The 16,635-nt window shown below is 40.7% G+C and overlaps 4 protein-coding genes across 7 annotated transcripts; 2 read left to right on the top strand and 2 right to left on the bottom strand.

Annotated features, from left to right (window-relative positions):
- Nucleotides 1-724: 724 nt before the first annotated feature.
- Nucleotides 725-2,435, bottom strand: LOC108081263 (uncharacterized). Of its 2 annotated transcripts, none has more exons than XM_017176357.3 (3): nucleotides 2,304-2,435; nucleotides 1,341-1,732; nucleotides 725-1,257 (listed from the first exon to the last, which is right to left on the bottom strand). In XM_017176357.3, the coding sequence occupies exons 1-3, from the start codon at nucleotides 2,308-2,310 to the stop codon at nucleotides 796-798; spliced, it is 861 nt and encodes a 286-aa protein (XP_017031846.1). In that variant the 5' UTR covers nucleotides 2,311-2,435; the 3' UTR covers nucleotides 725-795. The 2 variants fall into 2 exon arrangements, with proteins under 2 accessions (XP_017031846.1, XP_070141107.1); XM_070285006.1 differs by lacking the exon at nucleotides 2,304-2,435 and adding an exon at nucleotides 1,962-2,101.
- On the top strand, nucleotides 1,973-8,422 carry LOC108081209 (uncharacterized). Of its 2 annotated transcripts, none has more exons than XM_070284996.1 (2): nucleotides 1,973-2,072; nucleotides 6,520-8,422. In XM_070284996.1, exon 2 carries the CDS (start codon nucleotides 6,600-6,602, stop codon nucleotides 7,932-7,934), a length of 1,335 nt encoding a protein of 444 aa, XP_070141097.1. In that variant the 5' UTR covers nucleotides 1,973-2,072; nucleotides 6,520-6,599; the 3' UTR covers nucleotides 7,935-8,422. The 2 variants fall into 2 exon arrangements, with proteins under 2 accessions (XP_070141097.1, XP_017031770.1); XM_017176281.2 differs by lacking the exon at nucleotides 1,973-2,072 and adding an exon at nucleotides 3,941-4,072.
- LOC108081210 (uncharacterized) lies at nucleotides 3,936-5,870 on the top strand. Of its 2 annotated transcripts, XM_017176283.3 has the most exons (3): nucleotides 3,955-4,072; nucleotides 4,538-4,570; nucleotides 4,912-5,870. In XM_017176283.3, exons 1-3 carry the CDS (start codon nucleotides 4,069-4,071, stop codon nucleotides 5,766-5,768), a joined length of 894 nt encoding a protein of 297 aa, XP_017031772.1. In that variant the 5' UTR covers nucleotides 3,955-4,068; the 3' UTR covers nucleotides 5,769-5,870. The 2 variants fall into 2 exon arrangements, with proteins under 2 accessions (XP_017031773.1, XP_017031772.1); XM_017176284.3 differs by lacking the exon at nucleotides 4,538-4,570 and having other exon boundaries at nucleotides 3,936-4,072.
- A 3,578-nt stretch (nucleotides 8,423-12,000) lies between the features above and the next one.
- LOC108081786 (uncharacterized) lies at nucleotides 12,001-15,723 on the bottom strand. The gene is made up of 2 exons (XM_017177004.3): nucleotides 12,237-15,723; nucleotides 12,001-12,181 (listed from the first exon to the last, which is right to left on the bottom strand). Exons 1-2 carry the CDS (start codon nucleotides 13,605-13,607, stop codon nucleotides 12,170-12,172), a joined length of 1,383 nt encoding a protein of 460 aa, XP_017032493.2. The 5' UTR covers nucleotides 13,608-15,723; the 3' UTR covers nucleotides 12,001-12,169.
- Between the last annotated feature and the right edge of the window lie 912 nt (nucleotides 15,724-16,635).

The raw sequence follows: 16,635 nt of genomic DNA, 5'->3' as shown, positions 1-16,635 counted from the left end.
TCCTTAACGACTTTCATTATAATCCACTGTATATGTACATAATGACTTATAAAATATATTGTCGATAAAGTGTATAGGTGACAAATCATTGCATTTAAGTTTTTAACAATCGTTTGGCCTTGTTCACTAGCTCTTAAGTGGAAAGGACTGTTTTGAACAAACAAATTGTTGTTTCTTATATTGAATTATAAACTCTTTACATACATACATACGTAATATACTTAAATATTTTAAAATATTAACACTTTTTCTTAAAAATTACTTGTTAAAATAAAAAAAAAAACCAAACGTTCCTGAACTTTTTATTTAAAAAATGCTTTATTCTTAAGAAAGAGTATATAATTGCCTCATATCAAATATTACACTGATTGTTTTAAGTTTAAGTAATTGTTTTAAGTTAAAACTTTTAACAATACATTCTTCAGAACGAATTATTCAAGTCGGTTAAGTAAATGTTACACTTCGTATCTTAACATTTTACGATTCTTCTTATATCCTTGATCATTATCTATCAAGAAACGCCTGTCTGCCCGTTTGACAGCCTTCCAAGAACAAGTTCATTAATAAATTTCTTTATTATTAAGTTGCTTAACTCCACGTTTCTTTGCTTGTTGGTGAAAATAAAATAGAAACATTAAGAAATGTTTTTCCTTAGTATTACTCGGTTTCTATTTAACCTTTAATCTTCCATTATCCCATTAAACCAAATTAAAATCATATCGAATGGAAAAACAAAGTAGTTTATTTGAGACTGATGAGTTATAAATTAGAGGGCAGAAGTCGAACGGAAACAGATTAGGCCTTGACCAGGACCTCGTAGTGGTCTAGACGCACCTCCTCGCCGCCGAAGGGGATGTAGAGGCAGTGATGCGACTGATGGATCTTTCCGGGAGTCAAGCTACCGTGGTGGTGGGCCCTGCCGATGTAGAGCGGCTCTCCGTCGGACGTGCGGCCGCAGAGTACGGCATTGCCGGGAACATTGCCGTGGCTGTCGTGCACCCAACCATAACCGTAGCCGGCCAGCAGCTCGTAGTCGTGCTTGACCACCTCGCCGCCTCCGTAGGGCACATAGGCGCAGCCCTTATTGGGAATAACCTTGGCCGGGATCAGGTCGCCCTCGTGGTAGGCGCGACCAATGTAGATCTGATCGCCATCGCAATCATGGCCGCCCACCACGGTTCCGGGGATAATACCGCGTCCAGAAGCGGAAATCCAGGTCTCAGGCTGGACAAGCACTTCATAGGCATCCAGACGATGCTAGAATTTAAAAGAAAACCATAAGTTCCAGATCTCAAAGGTGCCTCCCATGAGGTATCCCCTTAATTGGCTTCAATTCTCACCTCCCGTCCTCCGTAGGGGATGTACAGGCACTGGTGCGAGGGATGCACCTTGCCAGGCGTCAGGCTGCCCTGGAAGTAGCCACGTCCCACATACAGGGCCTCGCCGTCGGAGGTCTGGCCAACGCGAAGGGAGTGGGGCGGAACGAAGCCACCACTGGCCGGGATCCACGAGAAGTGATCGCCGACGAGCACCTCATAGTCGTGCTTGCTGATCTCCTCTCCGCCCCAGGCCACGTAGGCTTGCTGTTTGTTGGGCACCACCTTGGCTGGCAGCATCTCGCCGTTGTGGTAGGCACGGCCAACGAAAATGGGATCCTGATCGGAGTCATGGCCGCCGAGGACGGCGCCACCTGGCAGGCCTCCGTAGACATTGCTGCTGATCCATTGGTAGTCTGTGGAGAAAGGTTTACAGGAGGTCAGTAACAATTGCTCTGGATAAAATGGTTGTTTAATTTAATTTAATTCTATGAATTATTTTAGTGAACAAAATGAACAAGATAACGTTTTGAAGATAAAATGAATATGTTCATTTCAGTGGAAATAGTAAAGATGTTCTTCAGTGGTTCACTTCTATTTATAAATTGTACATGTTCACTTCGGAAAGAAAAATTAAAAGGTTACCTGACATCGTTATTTTTAGTTCACTTTGCTTAGTAGGTGTTCATTTAAGTGTTCATTTATTCATTTAGTTATTCACTTGTTAATTTTTAAGTGAGTAAAGATCTCACCAAAGTAAGTACACTGAGAGGCAAGCACTCTTTATCCAACACTACCCAACTGTACCCATTAATCACTCAGTCTGTTTTATTATCTATTCCCGGTGTGAAATCGCCAGATCTGTGGAAAGCTTCCAAAGCTCCAAGGGATTACGGCTGTCAGGTGGTACTATCGATACTAGTTGTCATGGTCGCTTTTTTTCGCAGGAATTGTGGGGGGTCACACCCCGATCGTCACTTTTCTCACCTCCCATGTTGTGTGTTTGCTGACTTGGGTCTGGAACGTAGAGTATAAATATACGCCGGCTGGGTTCGTTCTGTTCGGACTGAAGTTAACGACTGGCTCCTAGCCTCACAGCCGTTGGGCTTTAAAAGCTGCGCCGTGGCCTTATCGGTCGGCTGTGTTAACCGACTTTGATAACATATCTTAGTCACAGTTGCTGGGACTGTAAGTACTACGTACACCATGCAATACATATAATAAATGTATATATATTTTAGCAGGGCTCCTCTTTACTTTCCCAGTCTGCAGGCTGCGTTACGGTCGCCACTTTAGACACTGACAGGTGTCACTTTTGGGTGGAAACAATTTAAATTTCATAACAAAATATCAAACAGGAAGGGAGCTAGCGATCATTAGTCAATCGATCTTGTGCAGAGAGGTACTTTTGGTACACCCTGCGCTCGGTTTTATCTATCAGCAGTTGCCGGCGAATCTTATCGGTCGGCAGTCAAAAATAAACTTGATCAATAAGTTCGTAAAAGGTACCTATGTACATTGTATGTACACGGTGTTGCTGTCCATGGATCAACTTCCAAGTTGAGGAATTTATTTATTATTTCTAGAACAAAACAAAAAGTAAGACCAAGCATGCGGACAGGTAATGTAATGATTAAGATTTAGGGGTTTCGAAGGCCTGTTTTGAACAGTCATGCTTGTGGGTGTGGAGTTTGGAAATGAGTCAATGAGGGAACAACTATAACTTTAATGCTCGATAGTACAATCAATAACAAGTAGGACAACAAGTTGAGTCACACTTCAGTATAAGAAAAGTCTAGATCCCTTATGTATTTGTGGATTTCTTGGAAAAGTGAAAGTCCCCCGAGATGTGCAGTGGTTCCATAAAAAGATTAAATGTTTTTCCTGCTGTTGGTTTTCTTCGGGAAAGTATTAATATTTCTTTAAGCTTACGAAAAGGTTCTTTCATCTGGTTAAATTCTTCTTGCAAATACTAAACTCTCTTCAAATGAGGTAAATAATATTTTTTATAACCTTTAAAAGCTTTGGATTTTCTTTGGGTTTCTTTATTTCTATACCATGAACTTGCAATACTTTCTTATGATTCTTCACATTTGTTATTATGTTTTTCTAAATTCAATTGATATTTTGAAGTATCCCTATATATTATCGATCTTTTCCCAAAATTCCTTCATCCTCTCTCTAATAGTTTGTGCTAAAGTTAGCCCCATCTTATCGGCACTTAAACAGGGGATTTTAGTTACCGGCTTCTGGTACACGTCATAAGGTTTATGGGTTCATTTAAATGGGGTTCCACCTGTCGATTGCCGAAAAAAACAAAGCAATATCACCTGTAACAATGCCCACCTGTTCTGAGCTTTTGTTATCCCAAAAAGTACCGCCTGGATCGAGATAGTGACTCATTGCCCAGCTGATAAGAGGATGGCTTTAATGGAACGACTGGAGCTTTCTCTGGAACAGAGATATATTGCTCAATATCAACTGCACTCGTTTTTCCATACAAACAAAAATATATACATATGGAATATGGGCGGTATTGATAGATAAAAGCTCGCCGATAAGGTTTGGAAGGGTGACAAATAATTGTGGCCAGGGTTTTAACGCCCGGCTCTTGTTCAGCAACTCTTCAGTGAAATTGCGAACCTCAATCTGTGCAGTCGCTTCATCGAAAAATTAGAGGAATATCTACGCATTGGAAAGACATTTTATTATTTATCAGAAGGAATAACCCCTTATCAACAAATTACACACAATGGGTAAGCGGAATGAGTAATCGCTGCAAGTTAGCAATCGATTGTTGCAAAAAATGATATCGTGTGATGCAAAAGAGATCTTCGATAATGAAAATAAGAAGCTTGTAAAGTTTTCCAATAATATTTTTGGTGTCTAAAATAATTTATTTACAACTCTGCAAGCACGTTTTGCTTATAACTTTTGAGATAAGAGTTGTAAACACACTTTACAACTTACTTTTAGACACTTTAATATATCTTTAAATATCTAGAGGTTGTGGGATAAATAATATATATGCATATATCCCAGAGTTCTATGTTAAGAATACTATTCTGTGATATTTTCATAATATCTTAAGGATATGTAGCCCCCATATACGGGTGAAAAGATATCAAATTCTTTGGGAATTTACCTCGAATTTGGTATCTTTTATGCAAAGAGCCTTGAGTGACTTTTACGTTTCTCCGCCTTTCTTTGCACTCTTCCAGGCAATGTGCAGCCAGGAGCAGTTGTGACCGTTGGTAGGACGAGTGCAGTGAGCCCAGGGTGACAGCCCTACGCCTCTGAAATCCCAAAAATCCCACTTGAACCCAGAACCCAGCCCCAGACCCCGAAAACCCCCACGAATCGAACAGCAAGCAATATATAGCATATATCGAAACAGAGAAAAAACGTCAGAGCATCAGTATCCATATGTTATGATTATTAAGATCTTGAACTTGAATTTGCTGCGAGTCAATATTTAGTTTTTTTCTCATTGACACTGCTGGCTTTTTCGCTCTGTGTAGTAGAGTCAGGCTATCTTATCGCGTGCCATTGCCTAGCTTATCGCCTCACCGCCTCTGGTCCTCTCTCCTTGCAGAACACACCTGGGTGCACTCGTCTCCTCGCTCGCCCCTGCCTCCGTACGCGGTGATCGGTGGCCATGACGCGGACCGCTCGCCCATCTATGTGGGCCGATCCTTCCACGAGGGCGAGAACCTTCCGGCCAAGGTGATTCCCAGCAAGGGCTGCGCCTACGTGGCCTACGGCGGCACAGAACACCAGAAGACCCACTACGAGGTGCTGGTGGGCCAGGGCTTTGCCTGGGTGCCCAGTGCCAGTGGCGGAGTGCCTCCGAATGCCGTGCGTAGTGGCAACACTCGCACCGGCGAGCCTCTCTACGTGGGACGCGGCCATCATGCCGGCAGCCTGACGGTGGGCAAGGTGCATCCCTCGCACGGCTGTCTGTACATCCCGTTCGGCGGCCAGGAGGTCAGGATCAACACCTACGAGGTGCTCATCCATCAGCAGCAAGACGTCTGGGTGGCTGCCTCGCCCAGCTACACGCCGCCAGGTGCCGTGGTGGCCGGCCACGACTCCGACCGGACTCCCATCTACGCCGGACGGGCGATGCACGAGGGCGAGATGCTGCCCGCCAAGGTGATTCCCAGCAAGGGCTGTGCCTACGTCTGCTTCGGGGGCTATGAGTTCCAGAAGCCCAGCTACGAGGTACTCACCGGCTACGGCTATGTGTGGGCCCATGCTGGCCACCATCTGCCGCCCAATGCCGTATCCACGGGACGCGCCCGTAACGGGGAGCCCATCTACTATGGCCGCGGACATTACCAGGGCAGCCTCACTCCGGGCCTGATCTCGGCCAGCCAGCGTTGCCTGTACATTCCCTACGGCGGCCGGGAGATCCGTCTCTCCTCCTACGAGGTGCTTTGCCGGCAGTAGGTAGTGGAAGTTGGAGCTTCGTTGGAAGCATATGCATTTAGCCCAGATCAAACCTGTAATCGCACTGAAAATAAAACTGATTGTTAACCACTGAGAAAATTATTTCATTTTTCTATTTCTTAGAGTTTTTGAAGGGAATTTAAATATTATATAATGAGTTATGAGTTTATTTATTAAGGAACTGCTTAAGAATGACACTTTTATCTAATACTTGTACTCGTACTCGTTTTTTTGGAGTTCTAATCAAACTTGAGTTGGTATTAAATATAAAACGTGTTCTTATGTCAACAAAGACCATCAAATTTATGGGGCAAGATAAGGATTTCTTAAGAATAAACAGCTTGAAGTCGTATGAAATGTGTTTAAAACTAAACAACAAATATTTGTTAAACATATGAAATAAGCTGACACTTTAGATGTAACAAAAACCTTACATAAAAACACCCCTAAATATACTTCAACAGCCTGCAACCCCTACAACCCCGAATGTACCCATAAAAACTTCTTAAAGACTTAACATAGTTTGTTTAATAAACCACAAACCCATACCTATATTATTTAACCTATACAAAACCCTCTTCTTTTCTAAACAGAAACCTCCATTATTTAATTTTTAAACTCCTTACTTGTATTTTTTTTTTTTAAACCAAAAACTTTCTCTTTCCGTTCTAAAACCCCAAAAAAAATTTTATTATTTTTTTTTATTCTATAATTAAAAACCCCAAACTAACCTCTTGTTCCCCCTTTACAGCCTACAAGTGGGTGCAATCCTCGGCCTACTCCTCCATTCCCGAGGAAGCTGTGGTCGGGGGTAACGATGAAGATGGCGCCATGATCTACGTGGGCAGAGCAGAGCACGAGGGCGATATGCTAGTGTGCAAGGTAGTGCCCTCGAAGCAGCTTGGCTTCATTTCGCAGCGCGGCGAGGCCCTGCCCAAGGACATTTTTGAGGTGCTTTGTGGCCAAAATCTGGTGTGGATCAAGTGCTACGACCATGTGATACCCGAGAATGCAGTGCTCTGCGGACGCACCTCCCTGGACCAGCCGGTGTACATTGGTCGGGGTCACTATGAGGGCCACCTGATCATTGGCAAGATCTCCTCGGTCCACCGGGCACTGTTCATCGCCTATCGCGGTGCCGAGCGTCGCCTGGATTCCTATGAGATTCTGGTAGAGGAACGCCGCGTGGTGCCGGGCTGGCAGCTGCCGCCGCCTCCTCCGCCGCTGGAGGAGGCGGAGAAGTGTCCGCTGACCCCGCCGCCACCACCATCGCCGCCAGCTCCTGTGCTGGCTGCCAAACCGTATCCCTATCCGGACATGGCGGCGATGCCCTTCCCCATGACTGACAGGCCGCCAGCGTACACGCCCACACCGGATCCATTGCCTCCGGTGGGAGGAGTGATGGTGATGCCACGTCCTCCACCACCACCTCCGCCAGTTGGCGGTGTCCTGGTGATGCCACCACCTCCGCCGCCCAAGCCAACTTTCACCCCAGCAGAGGTGAGCTCGGCCCCACCACCGCCATCGTACACTCCCGCCGAGGTGTCCGTAACCGCCATATCAGTGCCAGCCGTGGGTTCGTCCTTCACGCCCGCCTCTACTTACGATCCCTACGGAGCCAGTTGCTCCTCCTACACGCCGGCTGAGTACGCTGCTCCGTCGACTTACGATGCCTACGGCTACGGCAACAACTACGATGTGTGGGTGTCCGCCGAGCCGGGATACTACTACAGTTCGGATGCCGTCGTTGGAGGCCACGACAGCAACATGTCCCAGTTGCTGGTGTGCCGAGCCTACTACCGCGGTGTCCACGTCCCGGGCAAGGCCATTCCCAGCCAGGGATGTGCCTACATAGCCCACGGCGGCCGGGAGATCGTGGAGCCTTCCTATCAGATGCTGGTGGGCCAGGGCAAGTACCACTGGGTGCCTGCCTATGGAGGAAATGTGGCTCCAGGAGCCGTCATCGCGGGACGTACGCCTGGCGGGGAGCCACTGTACATTGGCAGGGGTCACTACTGCGGATCCCTGACCCCGGGTGTTATTGAGCAGTCCAATCGCTGCCTGCAAATCCCGTTCGGCGGACAAGAGATCCGGCTGAGCAGCTACGAGGTGCTGGTGAGGAGTGACATTTTCCACGGACAGCAGGCCATTCGCTTGGTCTACTAAACGGAAACTGGAGGAGAAGTGATAAGTGCTAAGGATAGCTGAGGATTTCACATCATTGGAAAATGCGTTCTTTGATTGTTTCTTATTTGTTACCATTTGGTTGCATACTTTTGGGCACCACCTAAATCCAAAATGACTTTTAAACCATAATCCTCTTTGATCCGATCCGATACTTCCGAGAGCAGCTAGGTTTTGAAACCCAAGGATATGTATTTTAATTGTCACCAATCTAGTCCGATTCCTACTTAAATGAAAACTTCGAAGACAGTATTTATTTTAGTCTTCTTTAAACGCCAAAGACATAAGCATATTACAAGATGTAAGTTTCTTTGACATGATAAAATCATGCTCCTGTTAAGGTATTATATCAGAAAACACCAAATACATATCAATTATATATGTGTGTATATAAAAACTATATATTCATCTACTTATTGTAAACGTTATAGTTGTAAACGCAAGAATATAAATCCGATGCTTTATTTAAACTTTTCTTCTCGAACACAAGCCACCGAATGTCGCGGCGTCGTTTCTTTTCCTTTACTTATACCTTTCGATGCGTGAGCGAGATAGGTATACGTACATTTTTATCTCTTAATGCTAATGTATGAGCTAGACAGAGATGACAGTGTTATACTTAATTCTAACGGGGCTTTTATCTTGTATGCCTCTTCAATACAATGGGCTTTATCCTGATTCTATGCTAATACAATGTACAGTGGGCCTTATGTGTATCTAGCCTACCACAACTCGGCCGTCCTGACTAGCTGATCCCCTGATCATGGTTTATATTACTTATTTGTACATATATTTACAATGAATTAAAATTTTTCTTATATTTATACATATTTACATATTATTGCAGTTCATCATAATTATTATTGCTTAATCGTGCTTTTTCTTTTTACCTATCCAATGCTTAATATTTTGAATGCTCCAGACACCTTGGTAAGGGTTACGAGATACCTGGAAACCTTCTACGTCCTTCAACAAAAACCTGTCGTTTCTTAATACTTTTGAAATTACATATGGGCCCTTATTTTTTGGAATTAACTTTCTAGAAACACCTGCTGTGCAGTCGAAATTTTTCACCATCACATAATCTCCTTTTTTGTATTCAGATGGCTTTCTTGCGGTCTTATCATAATGCTTTTTGTTATACGCTTGAGTTTTTCCTTGATTCTTTTCTGCTTCGGTTCTAATTTTCTTCAAGTCCCTTTCTTCTGGAGTATTATCTATTTCTTCTAGTTTTTCTTTTAACTCATCCACAGTTTTTCCTCTCTGTTCTAAGCCAAAAAGCACTTTGCTTGGGGTTTGCTTGATACTACGGTGTTGCGTATTATTTAACACGTGTTCAACTTTATCTATTACTGTGTCCCAATATATACCCTTCTCTGGTTCTATTAGCTTCGCTATCATTGGACCTAAACTTCTATTGACTCTTTCAACCTGCCCGTTAGCCTGAGGTGATCCAGTTGCAATCTTCATATGCTTTATATCAAACTCTGACACAAAATCATCGAACTCTTTGGATGTAAAACAACTTCCTCTGTCTGATATGATGCATTTAGGCTTGCTATATGCTCTAAAATAGTCCTTAAGGGCGGTAACGACTTCCCTTGTATTCGTAGTCTTTGTGGCATATAAGCGTACAAACTTCGTAAAACCGTCGATCACGACAAAAATGTGTTTTTTTGATCTACCTGAGTCGACTGGACCATAATGATCGACGTGTATTAGTTCGAATGGTTTGCTACCTTTCGGAATGCAATGCAGAAATCCTTCCTTGCCTATTTTAGGGGAGAACGCGACACATTTTAAACAATTTTCTATATGACTTAAACATTTTTCTTTGGCACTGGGAAACCAATAAGATTTCAAAATACTATCCAACATTTTGTCTCTACCTACATGTCCGACCTCATTGTGATATTTATATAGAACATGCTCTTCCATATCCGTAGGAACATAAAATAATAGTCTACCATCGTTGCATTTTCTATAAATAATTCCGTTTCTCATTTCAAATAACTTATGTTCGTCTTTTTCTAACCGTTTTTTAATCTCCTGAACTTTTGGATCTTTGGCCTGGCAGATTACTAAATTATCTTCGAACGTATTCGACTCTACAATCAGAATATTTGTGCATCTACTAAGAGCATCAACATGCTGCATTCTTTTTCCTTCTCTATGTATGAGCTCATAGTCGTAGTTTTGGAGCTCTAACGCCCATCTAGCTATTCGCGGATTAAGTTCAATCTTATTAAGGGTTAAAGTAAGCGAATTACAGTCGGTAATAATTTTAAAGCGTTTTCCATATAAATATATTCTAAATCTTCGAAGTGCGTGAATAATAGCCATTGTCTCCAGTTCGAAACTGTGATATTTTGCCTCAGCGACGGTTGTGCGCTTCGAAAAATAAAATATGGGGTGTAATTTCCCGTCTTCTTTCTTTTGACATAGCACAGCACCAAAACCAAGAGCGCTTGCATCACAGTGCAGCTCTACCTCGTCTTTGTAATTGTAAATAGCTAAAACTGGTGCCTGCACTAGCTTCTCCTTAAGCGTTGAAAAACAGTTCATTTCCTTCTCTCCAAACTTAAATTTTTCATCTTTTCTCAAAAGATCGTATAATGGTTTCGCTAATGTTGAAAAATCTTTTATAAATCTACGGAAGTATGAACATAAGCCTAGAAAACTTTGCACGGATTGAGTCTTGTCTGGAACTGGAAAATTTTGTATGGCTTCTATCCCTTTGTCGTCAGCCCTAATGCCTTCGCCATTTATAATGAATCCTAAATATTTAATATTAGTTTGAAGAAACTCACATTTATCCATTCTTAATTCTAATTTGTTTTGAGCTAACCTGAGAAACACTTCCTTTAAGATCTGAAAATGTTCCTCAGTATCCTTACTGGCGATCATGATGTCGTCCATGTATACGATCACTTTGTTCTCTCTAATAAGATCCTCGAAGATTCTGTTAACAAATCTTTGAAACACTGCCGATGCAGTTTTCAGGCCCATTGGCATCCTAAGAAATTCGAATTGTCCTAAAGGCGTAACAAACGAGGTGTATTTAACCGATTCCTTATTGACAAACACATGAAAATAACCATTTTTTAAATCAAGTTTCGAAAAAACTTTCTTGTTAACCAGTTTGTCTAAGAGGTCATCGATAAGCGGTATCGGATAATTGTCTTTAATTAAAACCTTGTTCAGTTTTCTAAAGTCTATACATAATCTTATGTCTCCTGTCTTCTTTTTGACTAACACTATGGGTGAAGCATATTCGGATTCGCTGGGTTGTATAATTCCATCTTTTAAATATTCATCTAGTAATTTTTGCAATTTCTCTTTCTCTGAATAAGCTAGTCGCCTTGGGGCGCAGCTAAATGGTTTTGAAGTTTCCAAATTCAGTTTTATTTCACATTTGACGAAAGGTTCTGCAGGCTTTTCTACGCTAAAGTAATTGCATTTAATAATCTCTTCTAATCGGCAGTTTAAGCCTTGGTCGATATTTGTGCCGCATATATAACTCATTTTCTCATCCTCCGTATAGTCAATACTAAAGATTTCTTTAACAGTTTCCTCATAACTGGGCATAACCGTATTCAAAGGCATAACTGTATCGATAACCGTTTTACTAACTGTAGTATTAACTATATCACTAATTTCAGGACTAACTATTTTACTAATCGCTTCACTACTTGTTTCGCTAGCTGTCTCACTAACTGCTTCACTAACTGTCTCACTAACTGTTTCACTAACTGTCTCACTAACTGTTTCACTAACTGTTTCTCTAACTGTATCACTAACTGTTTCACTAACTGTTTCACTAACTGTTTCACTAACTGTATCACTAACTGTTTCACTAACTGTATCACTAACTGTATCACTAACTGTATGACTAAATCTATCATTATTTGTTTTTCTATCTCTTTTAATATCTAAAGGGTCAATTGTAACCTTTCCCAAAATGTCTGGATCCAATTTCAGCTGGCAAGCTTCCATAAAATTTCTTCCAAGAACTACATTATGACTCATAGACTCGTTTGGGACCACGTACATATAAAAAAAACATTTTATTCTTTCTTTTAATACGTAACACAAAATTTTTCCAAATATCTTCAGTTGGCTTTTATTCAGCCCGAAATAGTTCTCCGAAACGGTTTCTAAATTAACTTCTTTGGGTATACTGCTTACTTTCGAAAATGAGATTGGACTCCCTGTGTCTATGAGGCATTCTGTAATTAATGGGGTTTTAAAACTATTGTGAAAAAAAATCTTAATCTGTCTTACATAATTGTTTGTGTTCGCACTCTTGCGCTCCGGGCACTGCCCGACGAAGTGTCCAAACGTGCCGCAGGCGTAGCAGGAACCGGGCTCCCTCTTTGGTTTGAGGCACTCCTTGGCGAAGTGCCCTTTAGAGTTGCAGTTGGCGCAACGCAAATCCTTGTTGAGTGCAACTTTTCCAGATAGCTGCTTTGTCGAATTGCCTCCTGTTTTGCGCTCTGGTAAGCGGACTTCCGCGAAGGCTCGCAGAATCTGCATCGGCTCGGAAAAGCACTGTATGCGCGCCTGGTTGCGCAGCGCCGGTGCTGGAATCCCTTCTATGATGTTCTCCAGAAGCTCCTCCAAATCGATGTTGATGTCGTTAGCTAGCATGACCTTGTCCTCGAAATAAGCGGCGAACTTCTCTTCTGGAAGCCATTGACGTCTTTGGAATGCGCTTCTCAGCTCTCCTTTGGACATTTTAACGCCGAACGTCGTAATAAGTTGTTCGCAAAGTTGATCGGCCGGCTCCAGAATGCGCGTGGCGTTTGCGTGCAGCCAGCGTTGTGCGTTTCCCTTCAGTTTGGCAATCAGAAGCATATGCATGCAGCCATCGTCTAAATTATACACCTTGCCAATGTTCTGAAGCTGTGTGACCCAATTGCGTGCACACACGCTGCCGTTGTATTCCATTGTAACTTCTTTTGCCAAAGCAAGCGATGCTGCCGGAGATTCCAGTAGTTTGTTTACATTTGTGTTCATGCGTTGATCAACACTTCCATCGATCTGTTTTCCAACACTGGTATTGTCCGGACCAATGTTATCGGCGGTGATGGTCACTTTGGTGCTGTTAAACTTAACAGCGTCGCTGTTGGCGCCAATGTTAGCACTTCTAGAAACTTCCATGGTATTTGCGATGACGTCATGGATTTCTTGAACATGAACTGATTTGTTCTTGTTTGCGTCGTCGATCTCTATGTGAATCCTCTGCAAAACGGCCATGCTTGCGTCGATTTCATCACGAATCTTCTGTAGGGTGGCTTTTTCGGCATCCACGAGTGATAGCTGCTCAAACTCGACGTTGTCCAAGGTATGCGACGCCATTGAGTGCGCGTCGCCTGAGACCTCTTGCAAGCCTGCACCCTGTGGCTCCTGCAGTTCCAGCAAAGATGCAGCTCCATCCGTCTCGTCTGCTGGTTCTGCCGCCGATCGGCCGTTTGGTGGTTGGTCGCCCTGGCTGCTCGATGTCTTGGTTGGCGGATCGCCACGTGTCTCTGGAGAGATTGCTTGCAGACGCGCTATTAACTCCGCTTTAGTGCCGGAAGTTGGGCGTCCGAGAGCTCCCAACCAGTTCTTCAGTTGGAGCACCGAGAATTGCTTCAAATCCACGTCAGGCATAGTGAGTAATGACCACTTCTGATGTTGTAAACGTTATAGTTGTAAACGCAAGAATATAAATCCGATGCTTTATTTAAACTTTTCTTCTCGAACACAAGCCACCGAATGTCGCGGCGTCGTTTCTTTTCCTTTACTTATACCTTTCGATGCGTGAGCGAGATAGGTATACGTACATTTTTATCTCTTAATGCTAATGTATGAGCTAGACAGAGATGACAGTGTTATACTTAATTCTAACGGGGCTTTTATCTTGTATGCCTCTTCAATACAATGGGCTTTATCCTGATTCTATGCTAATACAATGTACAGTGGGCCTTATGTGTATCTAGCCTACCACATTATGATCAGCATATTTTATATATCCAAGCGAAGTTACATCTGTAAAACCTAAAAATTAATCTACCCAACATTTGAAAACCTTATATTTAGTTTAGAACCTGTTATTTATGCACTTATTATATTTATTTCAACTAATAAAGAAAAAAGGACACAAAGTCAAACAACTCTAAATGTTTTTCTATATTGAATATTAAGCTTAATTTACTGACTTGTAAATCCAATAGAAACAAGCATCCGAATCAATATTAATGTTTCTTAGTTGCGATACTTATACAATTTTGATTTATACATACATATATATAAAAACATCGATTTACAGTCTCTATAATGCACTTATTATAAGGGTGGTAAGGTATTTAATTTTTTTTATTTTATTTTTTTTAATTTGTATTTTAAAGGCTCAAAATCTTGAGAATCTTGTGTTCCAAGTTTGGTGCTTAATGTATGAGAATCACAAAGCTTAAAGCGCTCTCCTGAAAAATGTCATTTTGTACACATAACTTAAAATCTACTGGAAATTTGGAACATATGTAACTTCTTTAACTAATTCTACAGGTACTCACGTCGAGCTTTTTTTAATTTTAAATTTTATTATATTTTTTATTGAACAAATAAACTTAATTTCGTCAAAACTTGGGGTTTTGACTTCCGCTTTTAATAAAAAAAAATCGGCAATAATAATGAAAACGCCACGTGAGTGGGAGGGACACTTATCCTTTAAGTAATGAATTATAGTTTTTTAAAATTGAATGTTTTTGTGGATAGTTAGTTAGGATGTACTCCAAAAAGCCAACATTTTTTGAGGGGACTCATTTTTTTGTATACAAAAATCAAAAAGAAATCGTTCAAATATTGTGTTAACCGTTTCGCCACACCATTTTTTTGGAAAGAGGGCAGTTTTGCACCGAATTGACCTTACCCTCACTTAAGTACTCTCGGTGGTATATGTAAGCTATACTAAAAATCGTATATATTTTGATTGCCATTGAAACCTAAATCAATAATATTGCTTTTTCTTAATTTTATTAAAATGATCAACGAATTTAACAAAATTGTTATATATATTTTGTACTTTTAAACTTAACATTAAACATTTGTTAAGCTAAATGGCATTTTCGATTATAAATAATAAGTTCTTATTATTTAAGGTATTTCCTAGCTTTCTAATTAAATTCTGTGCATTTCATCCAGATTTTTAAAATTAAATAGAGAAAATACAAATTTTACGACCTTTTAAGACTACAAATAATTTCTGAACAATTGCCTTTCAATTTACATTTGATTATTTATGAATGTTTTGTTATTATCTCAGATTCTGTTCATTTATTTAACGTTTATCGCAGCTGCTTAAATTGGGTTAATTATTAATGACTTTCGTTCAGATTTTATCATTTGTTTTTGTTTGGTTTGATGACAATCACCTTTGGGATAATCTTAGATAAAGTAGATGATTTGCACTTTTTCCATTGTACGTTTTGCCACCTCAAAGTGTGTAACATTAGATAAATATTAGCACAATGGGCTTAATAACTACCAAACATCAATTAAGCTCATAACATACTGTTTTGTATTACAAAATATATTTGTACTAGCAATGTCAACCTTAATTTAGATAGGTTATCTATAAAAGCCTTATTATCGTAGTTGAAACTTTTTAAAGAACGCGCCCTTTTCTGTTTCTAAAAGTCTTCAGAGATTCTACTGTTCTTTAAAGCTATTTAAAAATATATAAAATATATTGTTACCGCATAAACCTAGTCATAAACGCGAAAACTACCGGACTTCATAGATGCAAAACCCATAAACCACACTGTTTTCTTCCGCTTTGGCCGAGAAATTACAATTAACAGACGTTGTTGACCAACTGATTTGTGGCCGCAAAGGTTTAAGGTCAATATAAAAATGGTATCACGTACTTTGGTTATAAACTGCGGTGGCTCAATGTCCGGAATTAAAGACGCTATTCGTAGTATTCCCAGCCAGAAGTCTGTCGTATGTTGGGAATTCCTTGAACCCAGACTCAGTTTCCAAATAGACGCAAACCGGCATATCCCACAACTGCCCGTTATTGGTCGACGCTGCTCAGAGATTTATTCACAAAGATTCTGGTTTTTCTGTGTCGACGTCAATACGGGCTTAAAGAGCGAGGGAAAAGTAGAACGAGTGGGTAAGAGTAAATATCAGCGACTGCGTCACCATTTGTTTTCTTTAAATGCACTCACAAAATAGGTATTCCACCTAAACTGAATCTTATAAGTTTTTATAAATAAATTCAATGCTTATTTTTAACCATTTTATATTTTTTAAGAATATTTACTTGGATAAAGGTCTCTATTTCAGCCTTTCTATGAAGTCAGTTTTTAATTATTATAAGTTTTTTTGTTTTTACTTAAAGGTAAACTTATTACATTATAGTATAGTTGGAATATTAAATATGGTTTACAGGGGAATTCTTTAAAATTTTAACTTTTATGCCCTGAATAAACTAAATTTTAGAGACTTTTTTAATAAATAAGTACAATGCTTATTTTTTTCCAGTATAACTAATTTTTGAAAAAGTATTTAGTTGGATAAAGGGGTCTATTTCCGCTTTTCTTAGAAATCAATTTTATATTCTATATATATTTATTTAATTTAAAGGTAAACTAATTAGGTTATAGTTTATTTGGATATTTAATAAGGTTTACAG

Source organism: Drosophila kikkawai, chromosome 2L (assembly GCF_030179895.1).
Source record: "Drosophila kikkawai strain 14028-0561.14 chromosome 2L, DkikHiC1v2, whole genome shotgun sequence".
Taxonomy (NCBI): Eukaryota; Metazoa; Arthropoda; class Insecta; order Diptera; family Drosophilidae; genus Drosophila; species Drosophila kikkawai.
This window is presented reverse-complemented; position numbering and strand designations above follow the sequence as displayed.